General features: G+C 44.6%; 1 protein-coding gene across 4 annotated transcripts in view; it reads right to left on the reverse strand.

The window, feature by feature from the left end:
• Nucleotides 1-23,776, reverse strand: part of svep1 (sushi, von Willebrand factor type A, EGF and pentraxin domain containing 1) — a 222,438-nt gene that overhangs the window by 13,383 nt on the left and 185,279 nt on the right. Inside the window, exons 42-51 of one of the 4 annotated variants that reach the window (XM_063186227.1) lie at nucleotides 23,124-23,495; nucleotides 21,454-21,705; nucleotides 20,405-20,633; nucleotides 17,941-18,096; nucleotides 15,421-15,484; nucleotides 14,662-14,835; nucleotides 13,370-13,549; nucleotides 11,897-12,118; nucleotides 7,953-8,123; nucleotides 4,393-4,488 (exon numbers count right to left, since the gene is read on the reverse strand). In XM_063186227.1, coding sequence (XP_063042297.1) covers nucleotides 4,393-4,488; nucleotides 7,953-8,123; nucleotides 11,897-12,118; nucleotides 13,370-13,549; nucleotides 14,662-14,835; nucleotides 15,421-15,484; nucleotides 17,941-18,096; nucleotides 20,405-20,633; nucleotides 21,454-21,705; nucleotides 23,124-23,495 — 1,916 coding nt within the window. The remainder of the gene's footprint in view (nucleotides 1-4,392; nucleotides 4,489-7,952; nucleotides 8,124-11,896; nucleotides 12,119-13,369; nucleotides 13,550-14,661; nucleotides 14,836-15,420; nucleotides 15,485-17,940; nucleotides 18,097-20,404; nucleotides 20,634-21,453; nucleotides 21,706-23,123; nucleotides 23,496-23,776) is intronic. The other 3 variants (XM_063186229.1, XM_063186228.1, XM_063186230.1) reach the window with 3 other exon arrangements.

Raw genomic sequence — 23,776 nt, forward strand, 5'->3', positions numbered from 1 at the left:
CTTGTTTTTGACACTACACAATAACATTTTGAAAGACTTGGCAGATGGGAACTTGTCAATTTCATGTGTATGTATGTGCATTACCATGTATGCGCAGGTCTCGTTCGTCTTCTTTTGTTAAGTATAGTGTATCGTAGAGATCATTGGCACCGATGATACTGGGAGCATGAGAAGGCAAGGATGATGGATGACAGCTTTTGGGCATAGCCCAACCTACTTGTATAGGGTGCCGTCCTGTGTCTGCCAATCTTCTGCTGATGGAGTTCCCATCCTCCAGATCAGGGGTTCCCAAACTTTTTTCCCTGCGCACCCCCTTGTACATTTCAATGTGGTTCGCGCACCCCCTCAGCGAATATTTTTGTGTGCTGATGGCCACACAAGTATGGATTCACTGCTCATTCACTGCATATTAAGCACAGTCATTTTTGAGGAATTCTCTTTTCCAATAGCCTTGGAATTAAACTACACTTCAGATGGACCATTCCAGCATACAATGCACCATACAATTAAAAACTACTTAATGTTCATTAATACTCCATAAAAAGCTACCATATCCCCCATTCCTCTATTCAGCTCTCGCGCACCCCCTTAAGGCAGGCCGCGCACCCCTGGGGGTGCACACACCCCAGTTTGGGAAACCCTGCTCCAGATCATGCCTATGTCAATTAGAGCAAGATAGGATTCTTAAATCAAAACAAGGTGGAGGGAGATCTTCGAGATGAGCTTGCTCTTCTGCGTCTTCCTGTATGTGCCATTGGGGTTGAATAAGACCACACATTCCTCAACAACACAGTGTCCTTGCAGCTGGGGGAGCTTCACAAACTGACTGTCTTCAACCAAGTTGATCACTGCTGTGAGCGCACTTCTTCCATTTCAGCAGCTCTTGCCTCGAGTTCCTCAACGGGCTTCTCTGTGCAAGAATGCTTGGAAAATGTGAAACGTGAAGCTCTTTTTTTAAACTAGATAAGTGGTTCTCAACCTGTGGGTCAAGACCCCCTGTTTTGGGGGGTGGGGTCATAATGTAAGGACTCTCAAAGTAAAAGACCATCACTGCATCCAAAGTAATCATCAAACAATGCTAAAATATCTGCCAAATTGTCAAATAATAGCCTACAAAAAAGACACATTGTTAAAATAGCCCATCTACAAGCCCACTACGCCCCACAATGTGAGGAATTCTGGGCTTGTAGATCAGATATTCTCTCAATATCTTTACATGAGAAATGGAGTCACACAAATTGGGAGGTTCCCAGTCCAAATATGATAATTTGGGGCGGTGACGGCCTAAAAAGGTCGAAAATAACGGTTCTAGATGGCGGCCATCTTGAATTTTGCTGTCAAAACGAAGTTTTATAACCAAAATGATGTCAGATTTGGAATCCTCATGGTTGACTCATATGAAAAAGTGCCTTCATACATGATTCTAGGTCATTCAGATCAAAAGTTATTTTTTAGAGATGCCGCCGGACGCCATTTTGAATTTGGCTCTCTAGCAAAAAAGCCCGGGATTTTTGCGAGGGACATGGGGGCTAAATCTTTTCTAAAGGGTCCATAGAGGTCAAATCAATCATCAAAACATTGTTGCCAGAGGATGGTCACGGAACCTCCATTTATGACTCTACTAACTGGTTAGCAACGAGGCTTTTGAGAAACGGGGTCCTGAACTATGTTCCAATCCTGAGGTCTTCTTCCTGGATCAAACATGGTGAAGGGTTTTTAATGTTCTGAACCTGGGGTTGACAAGCACCTCTCTGGTTCAAGAGAGGCGCCAGGCTGACTTCACAGCGGCGAGGCTCGTGCAGAATTAGCCTGGGCAGCAGGAGGAATATTGAACCTCTGTGGTTTCTGTATTCTGGGAATTTCCCAGAAGAAGTCGAGTCATAGTCAGATAGCCGTGTAGGATTTACCGTGGGGTCAGTGCTGCTGTGCAGACAAGCAAACAACAACAGCCAAGACAAGGACATTGAGAAGAAGACGGTGGCCATGCTGGTGGTTTATGAGAGACGAGGGGGGTCGGGTGGGGGAGAGGTGGTGATGTGATGCCATAGCTCCTGATTAGAAGATGACACCCCATATTGGATGACATCCATCAGGGGGCAGGGGAGGAGAGATAACCCGAGACAAGACCAGATGAGATGAGAGGCGAAGAAATACTGAGAGGACGGATGATTCATTGTTCATTGTGTGTGTGTGTGTGTGTGTGTGTGTGTGTGTGTGTGTGTGTGTGTGTGTGTGTTTCTGCTAGAGTGGGGCTGTGTGTGTGCGTGTGTGCGTGTGTGTGTGTGTGTGTGTGTGTGTGTGTGTGTGTGTGCGTGTGCGTGTGCGTGTGTGTGTTTGTGTCTCTGCTAGAGTGGGGCTGTGTGTGTGTTTGTGTCTCTGCTAGAGTGGGGCTGTGTGTGTGTGTGTGTTTGTGTCTCTGCTAGAGTGGGGCTGTGTGTGTGTGTGTGTGTGTGTGTGTGTGTGTGTGTGTGTGTGTGTGTGTGTGTGTGTGTGTGTGTGTGTGTGTGTGTGTGTGTGTGTGTGTGTGTGTGTGTGTGTGTGTGTGTGTGTGTGTGTGTGTGTGTCAGTGTTGGGGCAGGTGGTGGCCGAGGTTGGATCAGGACAGAATGGTGCTGTGATTAAAGGCCACGAAGTTCATGCAGACAACACAGCCATTTGGCTGATTGTACTGTACACAGTAGCCTAAATGTGTCGGTGGCAGCAGGGAACTAGTCACAAAGAAACAAGTCATGCAAGAATCAAGAGACCAATCAAGTTGCAAAACAGCAAGGAGATATGGGAAATGGGATGGGCACTTTGTCAGAGATTTGTGGTGTTAATTTGTGAAACCAAAACCAAACAACAAAGCAAATCCCAGAGAATCCAGTCATGCAAGCTTTGGGATACTTGATATTCTTCTAGTATTAAACGATTGCTACTTGTGACTAGGGAAATAACTAGGGACTTGCCCAAGAGCATCAACATTAATTACATCTAGGGGAAAACTCATACCTGTTCTATGGTACTGTGCAGACTGTCATCATGCAAAGGTGTCTTCATTTCACGCATTTGCAAAAAGTGCATTCCGTGTTGAGGTGCGACACCTTTGCCAGTCGTGGTCCTGAACACTGCTGGAAAGCACTTTGGTCATGTGACAAGGTTTGTGCAGTTTTCCCGCCGCGTCGTTGAATTTCTTTTACCGCAGTGAATTTCTATTACTAAATGTGGAAATGCTCTGCTGTGCCCTGACCAAAACCATACAACAACGGAAATGGTGAAATTGTGACAAAATGTGCCTTGACCAAAACCATGCCTAAACTCAACCTGTCACAGGCGTTGTGGAGCACGAGTTAACATGCAAAGACGTAGTGCGCAAATACGACAGACGGTCCAAGTCAGCGTGTCGTCTTAACGCTCTGGCATGATGGCATGTTGTAATGTGTCAGTAGTGACTACATTTTTGCTCAGTGTACACAGAGGGTTAATTCAACACTTAGAATAAGTTTACTCTAGGACCAAATGCACCCTAGAATGTGTTACATTGACTCTAAGTGTTAATGAACACAGCATTTTTTTCTTTTACAGTACAGCTAACTTCAGACGTTATCACGTTATAAGTACTTTAGTCCTACTGTTAAAATTAATACAGTGTGAATGAATTAATAGCTCTAAATGAATTTGCATGTTTTAATGATTTCTGTCTGTCCCATCCTTTTCCTGTCAGGTGTCTATTATATGGTGTTGAGAGTGTGTGTGGCCACTGTGTTTCTTTAGCCAATGGAAAACCCCCCTTGATGTGCTGAGCAAACTTGACTCAGACAATACAGGGCTGAGCAGTTCCGAAAGTGAAACACACCCGCCACGCGTTCCTACTGACTGGGCGTTGAACACAGTGCCTAATTTAGATGGCCTACTTGGCTGATTTTGTATTTTGCTAATACACATTAGCTGGTTCAGTGAATGGTTTGATGAAATATGTGCCTTGGCTTGGACCTGAAGTTAAGCCTCCCCCTCAACTCTATATCGGAGTTTCGTTTCTTGGACCCGGTGAAGTGGGACATGAGAATCAGAACTAGGCTAATTTTTTGCAATGGCACCATAAGTTCCATTTTGAATCGAAGCAGGTATAAACGACTACTACTGCTCCATAACACTGCTCTTGCCACCCTGTGTTAATTTCTGAGCCCCGGATAGGAACCTCTGCTATCTCGGCTATCCCCAGAAGAAGCATGTTGGATTGACGTTTAGCATTTAGTGGCGTTCTACAGTCAGGCAAACAACAACAACAACAACAACAAAACAAAAACAAACAGCCAAGACAAGGACCCAGAGGCCATGCTGCGGTGGGCTGTGGGGAGCCTTAGGGGGCCAAGGGTCAGTTCAAGGTCAAGGTCAAAAGTGAAGGTCACGTACGCTCTTCACAGAGTCGGCCCATCCATCCCTCCTGGCAGGCGCAGATGTTAGGCCGCTGGCACGAGCCACCATTCTGGCACTGGAGCCAACATACAGCTGCAGAGGAGCGACACACAGACACACACACTACGGTCACTCTGCAGTCACTATGTAGCTGCATTGGGGCGATGCTGCTAAACATGTTGCTTCAGAAGACACACAGAGTTTAGTCTAGACACAGAGTTTAGACACAATGTATATAGCTTGTGGACAGACATGCACAGACACGCACACGCACGCTAGCTCTTATCATGCCTTGCACGTATTGCTACAGTGGGTTTGGCAACTCTTACGGACACACTGAGTGCTTGTGTGGGTGTGGGTTTGTGGGTGGGAGAGAGAGAGAGAGAGAGAGAGAGAGAGGGAGAGGGAGAGAGAGACAGAGAGAGAGAGAGAGAGAGAGAGACAGAGAGAGAGAGAGAGAGAGAGAGAGAGAGAGAGAGAGAGAGAGAGAGAGAGAGAGAGAGAGAGAGAGATTAGGGGTTAGGAGGAAGGGAGGAGAACAACAGCAGTGGGAACATACTGGGCGAATCAAAAACATTGAGTCATCCACTTTGTAGCGCATTGTGCCAGTGAATCAACACCAATGGCCACTGACAATGCACTACCACAGGGATGGGCAACAGGAGGCCCGGGGGCCACAAAGCGGCCCGTCTCCACACTCAGTGTGGCCCGTGGATAAACTTAATTTGATTTTGTGCCAACATAACAGTAAATGTGAGTATTTTGCTCTTTATTTGAAACGAAACATGTTGTCTTGGCTGTTTATCAAGGACACCATGTTAAAATGCAATGATTTAATAAATATTCTGGTATAAATGTAAAAAGGAAATATAATTTTGTAGCTACTCTCATAGTTGAAGTACATGGTCATGCGGCCTTCTGATGGTAGTGGCCCTCTTTTTTGCCCCTCTTTATTAAGAAGGTAGCACTATCACTCTGGGAGCGAATCAACATTTTGGACAGAGCTACTGAGCACTGAAGACCAAGCTGCCACACAAAACACAAAGTAGGAGGACACAGCTAGAAAGAGGACGCTGAGAGGAAATATTTCACCATGGCCATCTCTTAGAAAGCAGTTTAGAAAGCAGTTCAAGTACAAGCGAAGAGTGTAAATGAAATAAGAAACAAATATCTGTGGACACTGGACAGTACTTGTAGCTTATTAGCTGGGTATTGAAATTAGGGACTTTCAGATAGAAACACCGTAAAACCACGAGAAACTGAAATGAAACCAAACGATAGGAGATCCAGACGAAAGGAGTCCTCCACAGTTATGTCCCCATGTGACATGACACAATATACACTTAAGTCATGTAAAAAAAATCAGTCTAGTGTAGCTTGAGGGTTGGAAGGATGGGAAGAGGGAGAAATGCATGCACTCCCAAGAAAAATGCACCTGCTGGGAGTTGTGGGTAACTTGATAGAGCACTGAGCAATGGTTAGGTCAGGTGATACAGGAATGCAAGATTCAAGTATTGAAAAATTATTTGTCTAACATGCTGTCAAGGCAGAAAATTATCCGAAGGCTTAAATGAGCGTGAGACATTTGAGTAATAAATATTCTGTGTATTACACTTGGAAAGAGTGATTTTTGATTTTGGGTCAATGATGTGGGTCCAACCACAGCTAATGCCCATAAATGAATTAGTAATTGGTAATTAAAGAGAGAGACTGTGAAAGGGAGTTAGAAAGAGGGAGAGTGTGTGTGTGTGTGTGTGTGTGTGTGTGTGTGTGTGTGTGTGTGTGTGTGTGTGTGTGTACTGTATGTAGTATGTCAGTGCGGCAAAAACAGAAAAGTAATTGGTGCGCGTTTCAGACCTGTGCATGCGTGTGTGCGTACGCGTGTGTGTGTGTGTGTGTGTGTATGTGTGTGTGTGTGTGTGTGTGTGTGTGTGTGTGTGTGTGTGTGTGTGTGTGTGTGTGTGTGTGTGTGTGTGTGCACACGTGTGGGTGTGCGTGTGTGTTTCAGTGCTGCAAATACAGAAATTTAATGTGTGTGTGTGCCAGACCAGGGAGCGAAGCAAGCAGAGAAAGGCAGCCAGTTTGCATTTGGAGAAAAGGTGAAAAAGGGGCTTGGGGTAGCGAGACGAGGCGGTGAGGCAAGGGTGAGCAGGTCACAAGGTCTGAAGCTGAAGCAAGAGCATTGGGTGGGGAGACACCAGGCCAAGTCAGGCAAGACAAAGGGCGACGGGTAAGAACGCTGGTGTGGGGAAAGCAGACGTGAGCATCTCCACAGGTGTGTGTGTGTGTGTGTCTGTGACGTGTGTGTGTGTCTGAGGGCGGGGTGGTTGATAATAGGGCAACGCCTTCTGGGGAGAGTGAAGCAAAGATCAGGCAAAAGTAGCAAAGAGGCAAAAGAGGAGGAGGAGTGGGGGTCAGTGTGAAGGCTTGTGGGACAAAATGAGGCAAGGTGAATGGGCCGGGCAGAGGGAGGCTGGTGGGACAGACGAGGTAGGGGTAGAACACCATGCCACCTCCAAGGAGAGAGTGGATTATGGAAGCAAGAAGGAGCCATGTGAGGCTGAAGCAGCGGGGAGGAGTAGTGAGGTATACGGTCATGATCACCTCTGCAAGCGCAGGGAGGACAGGTTGACAGCTCCAAGGGGATGGTGAATTATTGAGTTCCGCCCATTGGTATGAAAGCCCCTTAGTTCAGACAATAAGCCATAGAGAAGCATAAAAGAATCCCATTGGTCCGATATCCCATTAGTCCGACAGATGTGTGCAACGCTCAGGCTACTGGGGTAGGCTACACGTGTGCATGTCTTCTCAGATAAAAAAAATACACACGCATCACATGACTTTACTGATGGCTAGGGTTAGGAATTTGTTCAGTTAGCCGCAAGCTGGTCTCATAGGACTCAATGTTAACTGCTAGCATGGAGGTAAAATTTGCACTGCCATACTTAGAGAATGATTGAAAGTACAGGAGAAAGGTAAAACTCAAGGGGATGTGTAATATGAGCTTATTTCCAAAAATGGGACAGTATCACTTTAAAGATTAATACATACTCAGCAGTCAATTGTCAGACTAATAAGCTGTCGGACTTATTGATCTGTTTTTTAAAGATCAATACATACTCAGCAGTCAATTGTCAGATTAATGGGGAAGTCGGACTAACAGACTTTCAAGAGGAGGCTGGACACAATAGAGGCAAAGTTAAGGCTGGCAGGGCGCCATGTTTGCAGGTGGGGGGATGGGTCCAGGTTAGTAACTCCAAGGGAACAGTGAAGTAAGGAAGTGAGAAAAGGCGAAAAGAGACTGAAACAAGAAGTGGTTGAGTGGAGGCTGGTGTTGCGAGACGAGGCAAAGTGAGACAAGGGGAGCAGGTCAAGTGGTCAGTTAGTGAGGCAACCAGCGGCCTTAATCACCGTTGCAGGTAGGGGGGAGGACAGGTTGATACCTCCAAGGGGACGGTCAATTAAGGATGCATAAAAAGACTGAAAGAAAGGGATCAAGTGGAGGCAAAACAAGGCAAAGTGAAGCAAGGCGAAGGGGTCTCTTTAAGACGAATCACCTTTGCAGGCGGGGGGATGGGTCCAGGTCCCGTTCTCCAGGCAGACGCTCCGGCTGCGGCCCTCCATGGCATACCCGCCGAAGCACGAGTACACCGCCACGTCCCCGTACTGGAAGACGGCCCCCCGCACCACCCCGTGGGCCACGTGGAGAGGGGGGCCGCACGACACCCCTGAACACACGGCAACCCCGTCAGCACAGTATAGTCCAGTGGCTCTCAACCTTTTTTTTGAACAAGCGCCCCCTAGAACTAATCTTAAGCCTCCCAACGCCCCAAGTTCAAGAGAGTCCTTGTGCACAAGCCCTCAGTAATGCAGGCGCAGGTGTGAGGCAGGAGAAGGTAAATCAATGAACAAAATTCAAGAGACACCGCACACTGCTTACTTTTCTTTACTTTATTTCTCGGAGCAAACAACGCGTTTCGCCCAATGCGTCATCAGGTTCGCTCTATGCCAACCCCCATTACCCAGGTGTACAAATAAAGTGCCAAATGATCACATGATTCTTTGCTACCAATCTTGTGCATAATCTCCTCTCTCTTGAATTTGGTTCATTGATTCACCTCCCAACGCCCCCTTGACCTCATCACAAGCCTGCTAACGCCCCCCTTACTATTAAGATAATTGAATGGACTAAACCCCAATGCCAACTAAGCACTGCCTACTAGGGGTGGGTATTGGCAAAGGGTTCACGATTCAATGCACATCACGATACACATGACACGATGCGATTCTAGCACGATGCATTGCGATTCATGTACTTTTGCGATGCATTGCGATATTTTACTTAAGTAAATGTGTAAAAATACACATTATTTGTCAGTTACTGTGTAGCATAGCCAATTTCTTTTATTTATGCATTTTAGCATCTTAGAGAGAGCGTCCATTAAAACAGAAATATGACCTACTCTCTACTGAACAAAATGAACCAGTGGCAAATTTTATTTGATTATTATTGGTCATGAATCGATGCAGTATATTGAGAAAATAAGTCGATACATTGTCATTAATAAATGCAGTGTATTGTAAAATTAAGTATCATGATGCATTGTCATGATGATTTTTTTGCACACCCTTACAGCCTACACCCCCCAGCTTGACTGAATGGGAAATGGGAATCCCCGTCATCATATGGTGCAGCCCTGCTATCTTGTTCTGAGTGTTGTGTACCAAATAAAAACACATTCTTCTTTCACACAAGGAAAACACAAACCTAATAGCATTCATGGCAGCAACACAAGCCCACACGTGATATCAGTAAGCCGAGAAGGAAGTGTATTATTGGCCAAGATTGATAAGCAGATGCAGAAAGGAGGAGCTTTTGTGTCTGCGCTTTGCCAGCTATTGTTGTTGAGATCAGATAAGCTGCAAGTGAAGAGAGCAATACATACAGAGAGCGCATAATAGGACTGTTTCAGTGTCATGTTAGTGTTATACTCTAGACAAGTAGATAAAGTAAGCCAGGAAAAAAGTGTGTTGTTAATATGCCCCTTATAAAATGTAAGCACTGTGGGGGGAAACTGCAGTACATGCAATATAAGAAAGATGCTTGTATTAATGATGTCCTAATAGATTGTGAATTTTTCCATCTGGCTTTTGTGTGTAGCCAAGACTTATATGTACATGTAGTTAAGTTTAAATCATCTTGTTTGTGTGTGTGTGTGTGTGTGTGTGTGTGTGTGTGTGTGTGTGTGTGTGTGTGTGTGTGTGTGTGTGTGTGTGTGTGTGTGTGTGTGTGTGTGTGTGTGTGTGTGCGTGTGCGCGTGCGCGTGTGTAATCCATTTTATTAAGTGGCCCATTCAAAGTTAAGTGCCTGTAGTACTTCCAATCTTTCATTTACACTCCAAGGAGTTTAGAACCTCTACCAATAAAGCTATATTCGGAGGATATACGACTGCTGGTGTTGAATCTGACAAAATCAATTCCATTACCCTTTAATCAAAACTTTTAGCTCAGTTATCTTTGTGAATCCCTCCATTTTAAAAGGAGACAGAAAAAAAGATCAGTGTAGAGAACAGCTGGAAAAAAAGATAGAAGCCGAACCATGCAAACACACCAGTGAGTGACATAGAAAACTACACAGTCATCACAACCACATACACTCTTTAAGGTGGTGTCAATTGTGAAAGAAGAGCAAAACAGAGGAAGGAAGCCCAGATCTGATGACTTGCACATGGGTGCAGCCAAAGACTGAAATGTTTTTTTCTTTCACTGTGATTACTGTACATAGGTTAAGCTTTGAATGATAAGGGGTGACAGTTGTGGTGTAGGAGTTGGCAACCATCTAACCTGTTATAGCCCTTTCCCAACATTTACATTGCAATAGTTCTACTCCTATGGCGATTCATAAAGATTAAGAGTTGAGCAGTACTGAGAAGTGGAGCAGTGACCAATATAGCAAGGGACAGGGTGTGCGCTCTTTATTGACTTTGATACAGTGACCAAACAGTCCTTTCCCAGCATTTACAGGGAGGGAGACAGGAAATAGTTCTCCTCAAGCATAATTACTTTACAGGAAAATCATCTCAAACAACCCCAAAGGCAACAATTGTACATATTCCAGTAAGTTTCTCCTCATGTGAAAGTGAAAGTGAAAGTGAGGTTTGCCGAATTCATTATTTCCACAGAAACGATAATATTACCCTCACATTTACAGTCAGAAGAAACACACAAGCCCTATAATATTTCAGGTAGAAAAAGAGTATGTTTTAAGTACAAGTACAGTAATTTGCTACTTTATACTCTGTATTAGGAAAAAGTAGATAGATAGCCATATGTTAATTTGGATATATTTTTGAAGGTACTTACACAATTGCATTGATATGGAATGGGGACTGTGGTGATAGCCAGTTATCTGAAGTTATTTCCCAACTCTACAGAAGTATGTGTGCCCACACCAGCCAACAAAGGGACCACCTCTTCCCTCAAGCCATCAGGACACTTAACTGCCATGAACTAGTCTGATTATCATCGACTTTCAAATCTCTCCGAGAATTGGTCTGACCAAGAGCATAACAATGAACATTTCCCACATGGCATGGTTAACAACCCTCCCTTGGTTTGCTAATGGTTGTTTACTTCTTGACAAAGTGGGAGGAGTTCCCAATTTCCAATGCCATCATTTCGACATACAGTACATGATGTGGCACAATCTAGAGATTTTTAAAACAAGAACTGTATGTCTGTCAGATACTGTATCTGTATGCCGTTCACTTCTGCTTTTGAAAAAACCAATAGTGAATTCGGTCTTCCTCTAAAAAAACGAAACTGGCACAATAACAGTATGAAAACGCTAGAGGTGAAGACACACTAATTCTATTGAAAAGGCTCACTTCCTCCTTAAAAAGGAAGCTGACACCCAAACAGATTAATAATCATTTGAGGAGAAACTGACTCACTGTCACACATGGAGCTCCACTTCTGGTCTGCCAAATTCATTAGTATTACTATTTACACAGAAAGGAACAATTGAACGAAATTTCTCTTTCATTTACAACTTAAAAAAGGCTGTTGTAATTCACAAGTCCCTTCATATTCAAGGTACAATATAAGAAGCAGACTGTAGCGAAGGGGAGTAGAGTTGCCCCGCCGAGACTCCTATTTAGGGTACCATGTTGGTGCTCTGACCACTACACTAAATAGCCAGGCTCATTGGTATGCCAGTCAGAGTACACCAATAACCCAAGTGATGGTCACTCCATTACACAGACTCACTGTCACACCCTTCATATTTAAGAGTATATAAATATGAATGCTTCAAACTTGTTTTTTATTTTAGTTTATTTTTTAAATAAAAGGTCTTCAGGTGCAAGGAACTGATTCTGAGGCTTATGGCTGGCTGAATCACCTGTCTGTGTGTCATGCTAACCCACTAAATAAAAAAAACAAAACAAATCCAACTGAATAACAAGACTCGAGAGTGTGGTTTCTTTCTATGCAAACTCACTTTCACACGCGGTGCTGATGGGGCTCCAGGTCTGGTCGGGCCTGCAGGTGAGCTCGGCCGAGGAGCCGGAGCTGGCCTTGGGCTGCTGGCCCCGGGGGCAGGCGACCGGCACGCTCTGGCCCACCAGGAAGACTGGACCTGGGCCTGAGCCCGGGGCCTGGAGGGAGCTGCTGCTGCTGCTGCTGTTGTTGGTCCAGCTGGGAGGTGGGGGACACGTCTTGGCTGCAAGGAGGAGTGGGGTAGGGTCAGGTGGGGCGGAGGTGGGTTATATGGGCGTAGTTTTTGGTGTGGATAATGGGGACATGTCCATACCATTTTTGAGATTACTTTACATCTCTCCACCACTTTTTCACAAACAAAATGCAAAAATGGGTTGGTTACATAAATAAAACGGCTAAATTAGGAAAATGTATTAGGGTTTTTTTTTCCATCATCCCTGTTGCCGCCGGGGGAATTCTGATTTTCTGTCTATCTGTCAATGCTTTACCTTTGACCTATACTGTATCTGGTATACCTTAAAATCTACCATTTACAGTATTTTTTTATTTTTATAAAACTGTTAAAGCACATTGAGCTGCAAGTATGTATGAATTGTGCTATAATAATTAAGCAATTGATATTATTGATGATGTTATTGTTGTTACTATTACTATTACTGTTATCAGATGAGTTTCAATTTAACCTGACAGTAACTGGGGTTCATCTCAACTCCACTTACATGCACAGATGGGAATTGGGTTGCTGCTGTCACTTTAACAACACACACAGGGCATTGGCACCCCCAGTGGGGTTCAGTTCAGTTTACTTGTGTGCAGATGGGAAGAGGGGCGCTACAATGACTTACTAAAATGTATTTCATCTGCAGTACGGTACTTCCTCTTTTGATTGATTTTAAAATAACTTTGGGCCAAAAGCCACACACCTCAGCCTGTGTGCTAGCCCACCATCTCATGCATGCATGCACGTACACACACACACACACAGCATCCCTGCATCAGCTGGTTTACAGTGAGTCACATCCTGGCAAACATAACACTGTCATCGCCAGCAGACGTACAGTAAAGGGGTTTATTCAGCTCAGTTTCCTTGAGGTGGGAAGAGGGGTGCTGCTTTATTACTAAAATGTATTTATTTCAGTTCTACGTGAGTCAGTGTGTATCTCAACGTCACCTGATTTCCAGTTAAGGCCTGGACTGATAATCTGCCATACAGGGCATTTTCCCAGTTGGCCAACAGTCCCCAGGAGCCAATGCTGTTTTTTGTTTGTTTTTACTTGTGTCTGATTTTGTTTTTCCCCTTAGAGACCGACCCACCACTTCGATGTGGTTGTGCATTGGTCGATCTGTAATATAGACTATGAACTGAGCAAATTAAAATAGCATAGAAAAACAGGGGGACTGTGTACGTCACAAATACCCTGGGTGTTTTCTTCCCAGTCAAGCCTCAGGCTGTGCTAAGCGTCACTTCACTTACGTGTGCAGACGGGAAGAGGGGCGCTCCAGGAGCCGTTGGCCATGCAGACCAGCAAGGGCTCCCCCTGCAGGACGTAGCCCTTATCGCACCTGAAGCCCAGCGCCTGGCCACTGGCCAAGTTGTGCTCCAGCACCCGGCCCTTAGGCAGCTCGCCAGGAGCCAAGCAGCTGCCAACGGAGGCTGAAGGAGGAGGGGGGGGGGAGAGACACACATCAGAAACAGTTAGAGAGAGAGAGAGAGAGAGAGAGAGAGAGAGAGAGAGAGAGAGAGAGAGAGAGAAAGAGAGAGAGAGAGAGAGAGAGAGAGAGAGCAATGGTGAAGTGGAGGAGACATATGAGGGGAATCGTGCGTGTGTGTAAGTCTGTGTGTGTGTTTGTGTGTATGTGTGTGTGTGTGTGTGTGTGTGTGTGTGTGTGTGTGTGTGTGTGTGTGTGTGTGTGTGTGTGTGTGTTTGTGTGTATGTGTTTGTGTGTATGTGTGCGCGTGCGCGCCCATGTGTGTGCATGTTTGTGTGTGAGAGAGTGATGGAGAGAAAGAGAAGTGGAGGAAACACTTGAGAGGACCCATGAGAGTGTGTTTGTCTGTTTGTGTGTGTGCAGAGGCGATTCTAGTGTCAGTGGGGGCCCCAAGCAAAAACCGAAAGGAATGAACATTCGAAGCAAATCGCTGCTATTTTAGTTTAAAGTTGAGCTGTTTTTCACATTCTAGTGGCTTGGGGGCCCCAAGCGGCTGCCTGCCTAGCCTGGTGACAAGTGCGCCTCTGTGTGTGAGGGAGAAAGAGAGTGAGGAGGGGCAGAGAGAGACAGAGAGGGGGGATAGAGACATGTGATGGCGTGTTAGGGAGAGAAAGACAGTCTGATGGGAAAAACAGAGGAGGAAAACAGAGAAGGTGCAAAAGAAAACAGGAGATAGAGGAAATATAAAGACAGGGGCGATGGAAAATAAGAAAAAAGACACACATGAGAGAGACGCATAAGAGAATAAGAGACAGTGAGTGAGCGAGGCAAGAAGGAACAACAATGCAATTGGAAAAAATTGAAATATGACGAAAATAGTGAGTTATTGCTCACACACTTTATATCACAATAGAAAAAACAAACATGCAATTGTGTGAAATATGCAGCAAAATTAAAAAAGATTAAGTATGGAGAGAGAGAGAGAGTGAGAGAGTGAGAGAGAGAGAGAGAGAATGAGAGAGAGAGAGAGAGAGAGAATGAGAGAGAGAGAGAGAGAGAGAGAGAGAGAGAGAGAGAGAGAGAGAGAGAGAGAGAGAGAGAATTCCTCTGCCATACCTTCACATTTGGGAACGGGGGAACTCCACTTCCCATCTGATAAACAGGTTAGATTGCCCGGGCCGACCAATCGGAAACCTTGATGGCACTCATAGCTGACAGTGCTCTCAAACGTGTCGCTGTTCACCAACACATCTGCATCTTCTACCTCGGGAGGCTTGCCACAAGAGATGGCTGAGACAGAAAAAAAAATCAGAACCAGGAGGTAACCTTCAACTACACACCATCATAATGGAATGAGTGTCAGTAGTGAGAGTTACACAGTTTGTAATATAGAAACAGGTATGATATGATATAGGATACAATCTGGTACAATAATGTATTACATATATTACAACTGTACGATATGATATATGGTATGATATAGTATAATATTGTATTACATATATTACTATGATACGAATACGAAATGATATGACATTATATCCCCCTAGATCTCTGGAGTTGGCGTTAGTGGAATGTCACATGCTCTGCCCTTACCCACACACTTGGGAAGGTTCCTACTCCATATTATATTATATTATATTATATTATATTATATTATATTATATTATATTATATTATATTATATTATATTATATTATATTATATTATATTATATTACATTATAGTACATGACATTATATTACATTATATAATAACATTACATTACACTGCATTTGGCAGACGCTTTATAACCACCATAAGCAACTTACAATCGATCGACATAATCATATTATGTTATATCATATTATATTGGCACAAGTGGAATGTGCTTACCCACACACTTGGGAGGGTTTCCACTCCACCTTCCATCCCTCTGACATGTGAGCACTGGATCTCCCTGGAAACAAGCCAGGTACAGGATGTGAACACGCACACACACACACGCAAGCAGGCATACACACAGACAATACAGACAACACACACACACACACACACACACACACACACACACACACACACACACACACACACACACACACACACACACACACACACACACACACACACACACACACACACACACACACACACACACACACACACACACACGGACGCACGCACACATACGGAAACAGAAACGGAAACATACAGACACAGAAAAAGACACACGCACAAAACACATTGTCAATTGTACCAGAAAATGCAAACTCATCTTCCCTGGCGCCTTGTCTACTTGCAGGAAACCACATGGATTCCCAGCAGAAGCTCAGCACAGCACAGCACAGCACAGCCCAAGGCTCAGTATTGATTCACAGTTAAACCCTCAGATTCATCACGCCACGGCAGGCCCACCACAGAATACGAGACAGGTGCAGGACACACACGCACGCATGCACTCACGCATGCACGCACGCACATACACACACAGCACTATAAATGGCTACAGTAAGTGAAACTCCACGCCTTACTCGATGCGTCAGCAGGGATATGTTCAAGTAAGATGAAACCAGAGAAAAAGAGTGGGCTAAGATGCACTCTAATAGACGTGAAGTCAGACTGGGCGATTATTGTAATGGCATGAATGCTGTGGCTTAATGGTTGGTCTAAGATTGGAAGGTCTCAGGTTCGAATCCCATACCATCCATGGTAAAAGTGCCCTGACGTAAGCAAGTCACCTCACCCCGACCTCCATGGACTGTAACCAATACCCTGTAATGGTTACTGATATCCTAGTCAGGGGTCCGTATCTCGAAAGCGTCTTTGCTAACAACGTTAGCAAAGTCCTTCGTAAGAGCGACTCAACTCTCTCTCGACAGCGACGCTCACCACTAAATCCAACAGAACGGTAAGACTGTCTTAAGGCGGTCTTAAGACGTTTAGCAACGACAAGAATCGGGAAACGGACCCCGGAGTAGCAGGGCTTGACACTGGCACCTGCCAACCGGCCAAATGCTGGTAAAACTTGGCTGTGGCTAGTAACAATTACAGTGACACTAGCCAATTTGGCAGGCAGCTTATTCAATGGTATGACATATCAGAATAGCACATATTCTGCATTTTACACCTTGTACATTAATTGTTTCTATTTAAGTTCAAGAAAAGGCTCAGTTACTCAGTTTCTATTTGTTTCTATTTGTTTGCTTTAACACCTCAGCTCTTCTGAGGTCAGATGAACAGCGTCATGATTAAGAAAAAAGAATAATTTCACATTTGTGGCTAGTAGAATAGCTGGATGGCTAGTGACTCAGGAAAACCACTAGCCACATGGCAGGCAAGCGAAAAAGTTAGTGTCAAGCCCTGCAGAGTAGACGTGCGCACTTCGCGCCTTTCGGCTCTAGAACCATTACTACCGAAAGCGGCAGACCATTCATAGATCCTTCAGCTCATTTGCGATACATTTGCAGTTCTGTGTTTGTATTTTCAAAAGTGTGCTCTCTGCTGTTCATGAGAGAAACGGCACATTCTGACGCAGCGATCTGTACGCAGCGATCAACGTATATCGTAGGCCTACTGAACGCATGACTTATAACTTATCACAATAAAACACAATAGATTTTTGTTGTAACCCACATTGCCAAATAATTCCAAGGCCATGTGAGAGCATTGTTCTGGCTGCAGAGTTTTACACATAGATCGCCAAACACAACATGCTTTACTGAATAAAGTAAACAATTGCTTCACTGAACAAAATTTACGGAAGAAGATAAAATAGCTTCAAGACATTGTATTATCCTCAAAATGATGTAGGATTCCTTCTGTAGTCTAGTAGTTGTATAGGCTACTCTTCTCTAGGTTAGGCAACTGTAGTCAACTCCTGCTCTTTCTGCCTGCTTCCTGGTCGCTGCTGGTGGATGCGCGCCGAGTCAGAAAAAATGTCCTGTGTGCGACTCTGTGCCAAGTAGGGGTGTAAATCACAGCCTTCATGACGATACGATACGGTATCGATTTCTTAAATCAGGGATTCGATTTTCTTCGATACTTAAGAATTCCCCACGATACGATGCGATTCGGTTCGATTTGATTTTTACCAATTACTTTTACACTACTATTGTGTTATGGTGCTAGGGCATTGCACAGGGGCCAGCGATTCGATTCCTTTCGATTTTTAAGAAGGCCCCACGATACGATGCGATTCGATTAAATCGCCGTCCGATACTTCCGATACATCGATACATTTCGATTTTATTTACATCCCTAGTGCCAAGTCATGATTTTTGACTCTGAAGGGGACTGTGAAGGGGGGCGTGGTGCCATTTTGGGTCACGTGACAGCGCAAGCACGTGAGCACGTGAAATATGCACAGACTGACACCGACTCTGAATCCTGCTTAACAGCCAGCTGGCTGGTGGGTACCTTGATGACGAATCCGGGCAGACAGCTGTAGATGACCATGTCCCCATAGTCTTGACCTTTGCCCTCTGCGTTGCCATGAAGAATAGGAGGGGACTCTTCACACGTGACGGGCAGACAGGTGCTGGAGGTGAACCCGGGAGACCAGAGCCCACCAAGCTGCACACAAACATATTTAATAATGAATAACAATGTAAATAATATACCAAATGTGATAATTGAATGATTTCAATAATAACTAGAAATGCATTCAGAGAACGCAGACCTCCGCCAAGGAAGTTCAGTTCGTTTTGGACATAGGTGTAGAGTCATGATGTGGTTTCATGCATTTAGGCCTATAGGCTACATAGCACTTGTGTTCAGGTAATTGAACCGTCAAGTCGTAACCAAATTATAGTTCTATCTGTCTCTTTTATCATTTCCATGTCCTCTAGCTGTGGTCTGTTTAGTTCACCTTTGATTGTTTTATTGGCAAAGTGATTGTTCATGCTAGCCTATGCCTTCTGTGATTTGCAAATGCACTTAAGTCTTGAATGCCATTGCTACATATTAGTCACATTGTTGATGATTGGCAGCATGCCTTTCATTAGGCTACCATCTAAAACTAAATAAAAATTAAAAAGCACAATTTTCATTGGCCAACACCCATAGTAGGCCTACATATTCTACAGATGTGCAGCAGCCCATACTACTTTGAGCCGTTCACTTAATTATTGAATCAGAATGAAATGTGCAAGAATCCCCTTATCCAGGGGCCAGTGTATGGATGGTTGTGGAGTGTCAGTTATTGTTGGCTATTTCGTAAGGTTAAACAAACGTTTGAGATGTAAATCCATTTCTATAATTTCTAGCTGTTTCAATATCGTGACACCAACGTTGGGGTACAAACGCAATTGCTTAGCGAGGGACATGTCGACTCGACTGGTCGCAGCTAGCGGAATCATTGACGACCGCGACACTACACTTGTTGGAGAAGTTCCTCCTACCTGTAAATAGCCTATGGAAATCCGTTCATGAGTATAGGCTATAGAGTTCTTCAGTAACGCGGAAGCATGTAGTAGATTGTAGTCTTTCATGTTAGCATTTAAGGACTTCCTGGTTCGTATCGGCTTCCGGCTTCCATTGGGAATGAATAGGGGCCAGTTTCAAATAAGCTCCGAGTGCAAGCACGCACTTAGCGAACCCCTGCAAACTGTCGAGGGTGTTAAAAATAGGCTGTAGGTATGACATGGTTGATCATTTTGTGTCAAACTTCGACATAAACACGATGTTGCGTCCATATGCTAAACCCGGAAACTTTTGGCGACTACAGAAGCGGCGCCGGCATGTACGTGCGGAGGGTTGTACCCATGGCAACCAAAGGAAAGTATGTAGTTCGGAAGTTTTAATGATCAGAAAGGGGTTAGCAATATTGAATTAAAATCGTCATGATTTAACATGTGAATACACCAACATGATGATACGATCCGTTCCACTAATGAGAAAGGGATGCGGGGACACGCTAATGTTCGTTGTTGGCATGCAACTTATATTTTTGCCAAACCTGAATCTCTATGGCGTTTTGCAATGTAAAAAATCGCCATGGAACCGGAAGTCCAAACGCCGCATACAAGTTGACGTCAACGCTGAAGAGCTCTATTGCGAGCTGATCTTGGCGCTGTGGGCAGTTGATCGGCACCCGGGCCTGCTCTCTATTTCGTATTGAAAATCACTGTTCACCGCATCTCCAGCGTTCATTCGTTACGAAGTCTAGTATAGTCTATGGAATGTTTGTAGTGCTGATGGCTTCAGTGCGCGGGGATTGGGGAAGCAGCAAATCACCGTGGACTAACGCAATTCGCGCGCGCCTTTCTTTGAGCTTCATTTTATATGAATGTTTTGTGACAGCATTGTGAACTTAAACGATATGCGAGGCTGTAGCTAAGGCTGCTTTTTGATAGCGATTTTGACTGCGGTAATGCATTTCACTTCAATGCTCTGCCCCGGTGTGGCTGCGTGAAGGTGGCTGCGTGAAGGTACACCAGTTAGTAAGTGGTGCTGCTCAGGGCTCCTCAGTGGTCCTTGCGCACCCTGTGGCAGGCCATGTAATAGCAGCGTGACGAACACACACTGTGGCAGGCCATGTAATAGCAGCGTGACGAACACACACTGTGGCAGGCCATGTAATAGCAGCGTGACGAACAGACACACAAATTCGGGCGATCACATAACCTCCTGGCGGAGGTAATAATTTCAAAATACACTAAATTAACATTATCATCTAAAAAGAATAACATTACTGTTAAATATCAAATAACATTATTTAGCTAAAAAACAGTCCCTGCATAGCTTTTATAGACCACGGTATAGTACTTCCAAACATGTGAACAGTCTTTTATCTATTTAAACCATTGTGTCTAGTATAAAAGTAGGCTCATTAGAGGTATGCTCGGTACGCTAACAAAAACGCTGGACGAAAATAACTCACTTCGCACTTGACGACTCTAGGGCCCTCCAGGTAGAATCCTGTTGTGCAGGACAGCGTGACGGTGCCACCCAGGGGCGTGGGGTGCTGGCCCGTGGCCACGATGTGGGTGAGGTTGGTAGGGAGGTGGCAGGGCATGGGTTTGCAGCGGATGCTGTGCTTCGACCAGGTGGCGTCGCTCTGGCAGGATAGAGTGTCGAACTGTGTGGCTAACTCATAGCCATCTAAGCATCTATGGAGGCAAGCAGAAGTGGTACGCCTTTAAGGTTAAGAAGGTTATTTTACTGAACTAAGCTATTGATTGCCAATGCCTAATTAAGTGTTTTATATGAAGGTTGAAATGTGAAGGTTGGAATCTATAAGCTTATTCACATTCTTTAAACTTGATGATCAGAATTGAGTTGCGTTAAACATAGCTGTACAGGATTAGGAAAATATATTTGATGCAGATTAGTTATCATTGCGGTAAATTGTATTATTTCTGAGGCAAATGCAGTTGTTGGTGGGTATCCTGCGTGCTCTACAAATCTAAAAAGGGCTTTGACTAAATGGACATTGCGATGGTGTGTGGTGTGACAGAAACCAATTTAATCTCTTCAGTATCAAGCTGTGATGTTGCAGTCTGCTTACTGCAGCAAGGCTTAACTCAATCGAGCATCTTAAGTGTCTCTGTCAAAAACAGGCATGCTAAAAGTACTGTGATGACTTTGCTTTTGCTGCTGTGGCTTATTGATCAGTCCAATAGAGGGGATCTATATTGAGATTGGTCACGGTATGTACCAAATCAAATAGGCCTGGCTCTCTTCAAAAAGCACTCTAAAAAATTAACGAATATGCTGTAGCTTTCATGTCACAAGAGAAGCATTCTTTAATATTGTAAATCCATTACTGCAAATTTCAAGGCACTTTATCACTATGTAAGACCTTGAATAAAGTATATTTAACAGTATATTGTTTATGTATATTTAACATAAACAGTACTGTATCATCAGAGCAGGGGGAATGTGTGAGTCTGGCACACGCCTAAAAAGCCAAAAAACCTTCGAGCTCACCTGTACTGCACATAGCTTCCAAAGGTGAACTCGTCTCCCTCTGTGCGGGTGTTGGGGATGTACGGAGGCGCCCCGCAGGACACGGGCTCGCAGGACATGTCTGGCTCGCTCCACCTGTTCCTCTCGCAGGTGATGTGGGGGTAGCCTTGCAGCTGGAAGCCCGGCTTGCAGGCGTACGTCAGGGTCTCGGGGGGCACCGCGCTGCCTCCAGCCAGGATGGCGTTGGGGACCTCCGGAGGCGTCGGAGGGCATCTAAGGGGTCAGTGACAAATAAGAGATTGCACAGTAAGGCAGTGATTCTCAACTGGTGGGCCAGGTAAAATCCAGATAATATGTGTTGTTGTTGACTTGTTGTTGTTGATTATTCATTTGAGATGTATTGTTTATTGGGCCAGATGTGGGCCCTGAACATTTATGAACATCTCAAATGGGACCCCGGTTGGATTTTGGGAACCCCTGCAATTAGGACTTAATTTCCAAAGTAGGTGCCACGCCTTATGACTTGATGGCTGGTGGGTGCACACGGTAGGTTACGATCTAAGTAATCCAGTATCTTAAGCTTAAGCCATTTGTTAAATATTTGAATGAAAACAAACATTTGGTTGACAATTTTGTCAACAGTGTTATGGACAAATAGTACGTCATTTCAAACATACATAAAAATACTACACAGTTGAAAATACATACGTTTGACAGTGCTTAAGTCCATTAAGAAGTTTGAAAGTACTTAAGTCCACAAGAAATTTTTAATCAATCTGTGCAACTGATATGGAAATTGTGCTTCATAAGTAGGACACTTTTTCAATATAAATCCCTGCAACATCAGATTTGAATTTAGTCACCCTCCTTATACAAGACTTCTCTCTCCAGAGATAATCCCTAGTATCTGCTTTTAGGATTTATCCAACATATAAGAGATCAACAGCACAAAACACTTTGAAAACAGTCAACTGTGTTACTCCCCTGAATTGTGTTACAATGTGCAACAACAGTGCAGGGGAACAAGTCAGCACCTTATTTAGGAGAAAAACAGAGCAGACAAACCCATCTCCCTAAAACACAAATCATTTTTGTATGTCTGTCTATTGATATGGATATACATTGGCAAAAACATACTCCTCCTCAACTGTCATTGCCTAACACCATTGACGGTGACACAGCTTGACATTTCAGCCATTATCAGGGTGTTGTGCTAACGGAAGCACTCAGAACGTCCACAACAACACCTTAACCGGTTCTTATGAATATGTTGAGAACACAGTTGACGGGCAATTTCCCCTCTCTAAGACCATAAGAAAGAGTGGATTAAATGATGGAAGAGGTGAACTCAAAACTTACCAAACAGTCTTCACATCACCACCCAAAGAGGTAATGACATTTTATGGCGTTGGTCAAAGGACTTAAGACCAAACCATTACTGATTTATGGAGGGGGTTCCAGTGTGTGACACGGTTAACACAGTTTTCTCAGGCGCTCACAAAATGGCCAATTTAATGCATAATGGAGAGCACAATAGACATTTTAACAGTTTTGTCATATTGTGATACTACATTTGCAATGATCTTGGACAAAACAAGGTTTTGTACATGTCAATATGAAGACTGAATCTGACATTTGGAAAACGGGATGGCATGAAATCATCTAAAAAACAGTATTAAATATTCACCCACCTCCCTCTGGAGCAAACAGGCACCCCAGGAGTCCAGACGCCTCCCTTATCGCACATGGCCTCGATGGGGCCCAGAGTCCTGTAGCCGTCGTCACAGTGGTACCTGATCCGGTCCCCGCAGTTGTGGTCCCGACCCAACACAGCCCCGGACTTCAGCACGGGCGGGGTGCAGACGCAGGGCCGGCACTCCGGTACCGACCCGACCCAGAAGCCGTCCGACCCGCACCGGAGAAACGGGTTGCCTACGACCTGGTAGCCCTGGAAGCAGATGTACTCCACCACGTCCTCGAAGTTGAAGCTGGATCCGTTCAGGTATCCGTGGCTGATGTCTTCAGGTGGGTCACACGTGACCATGGTGCATCGAGGCGGAGACCTGCACCACATGGGGATTGGTAAGGGTGTCAATGGGATGGCATCTGTCTTTCTACAGTTCCTACAAAAAGTCTACGCAAGTCCTGGAAGAAGTGCAGTGGGACGTGTGTGTGTGTGTGTGTGTGTGTGTGTGTGTGTGTGTGTGTGTGTGTGTGTGTGTGTGTGTGTGTGTGTGTGTGTGTGTGTGTGTGTGTGTGTGTGTGTTTCCTGAAGAGTGTGTTACCACACACACTGTGGGTGGATAGACAGATAGACAGATAGACAGAGAGACAGACAGACAGA

Source organism: Engraulis encrasicolus, chromosome 21 (genome assembly GCF_034702125.1).
Source record: "Engraulis encrasicolus isolate BLACKSEA-1 chromosome 21, IST_EnEncr_1.0, whole genome shotgun sequence".
In the NCBI taxonomy this organism is placed as follows: Eukaryota; Metazoa; Chordata; class Actinopteri; order Clupeiformes; family Engraulidae; genus Engraulis; species Engraulis encrasicolus.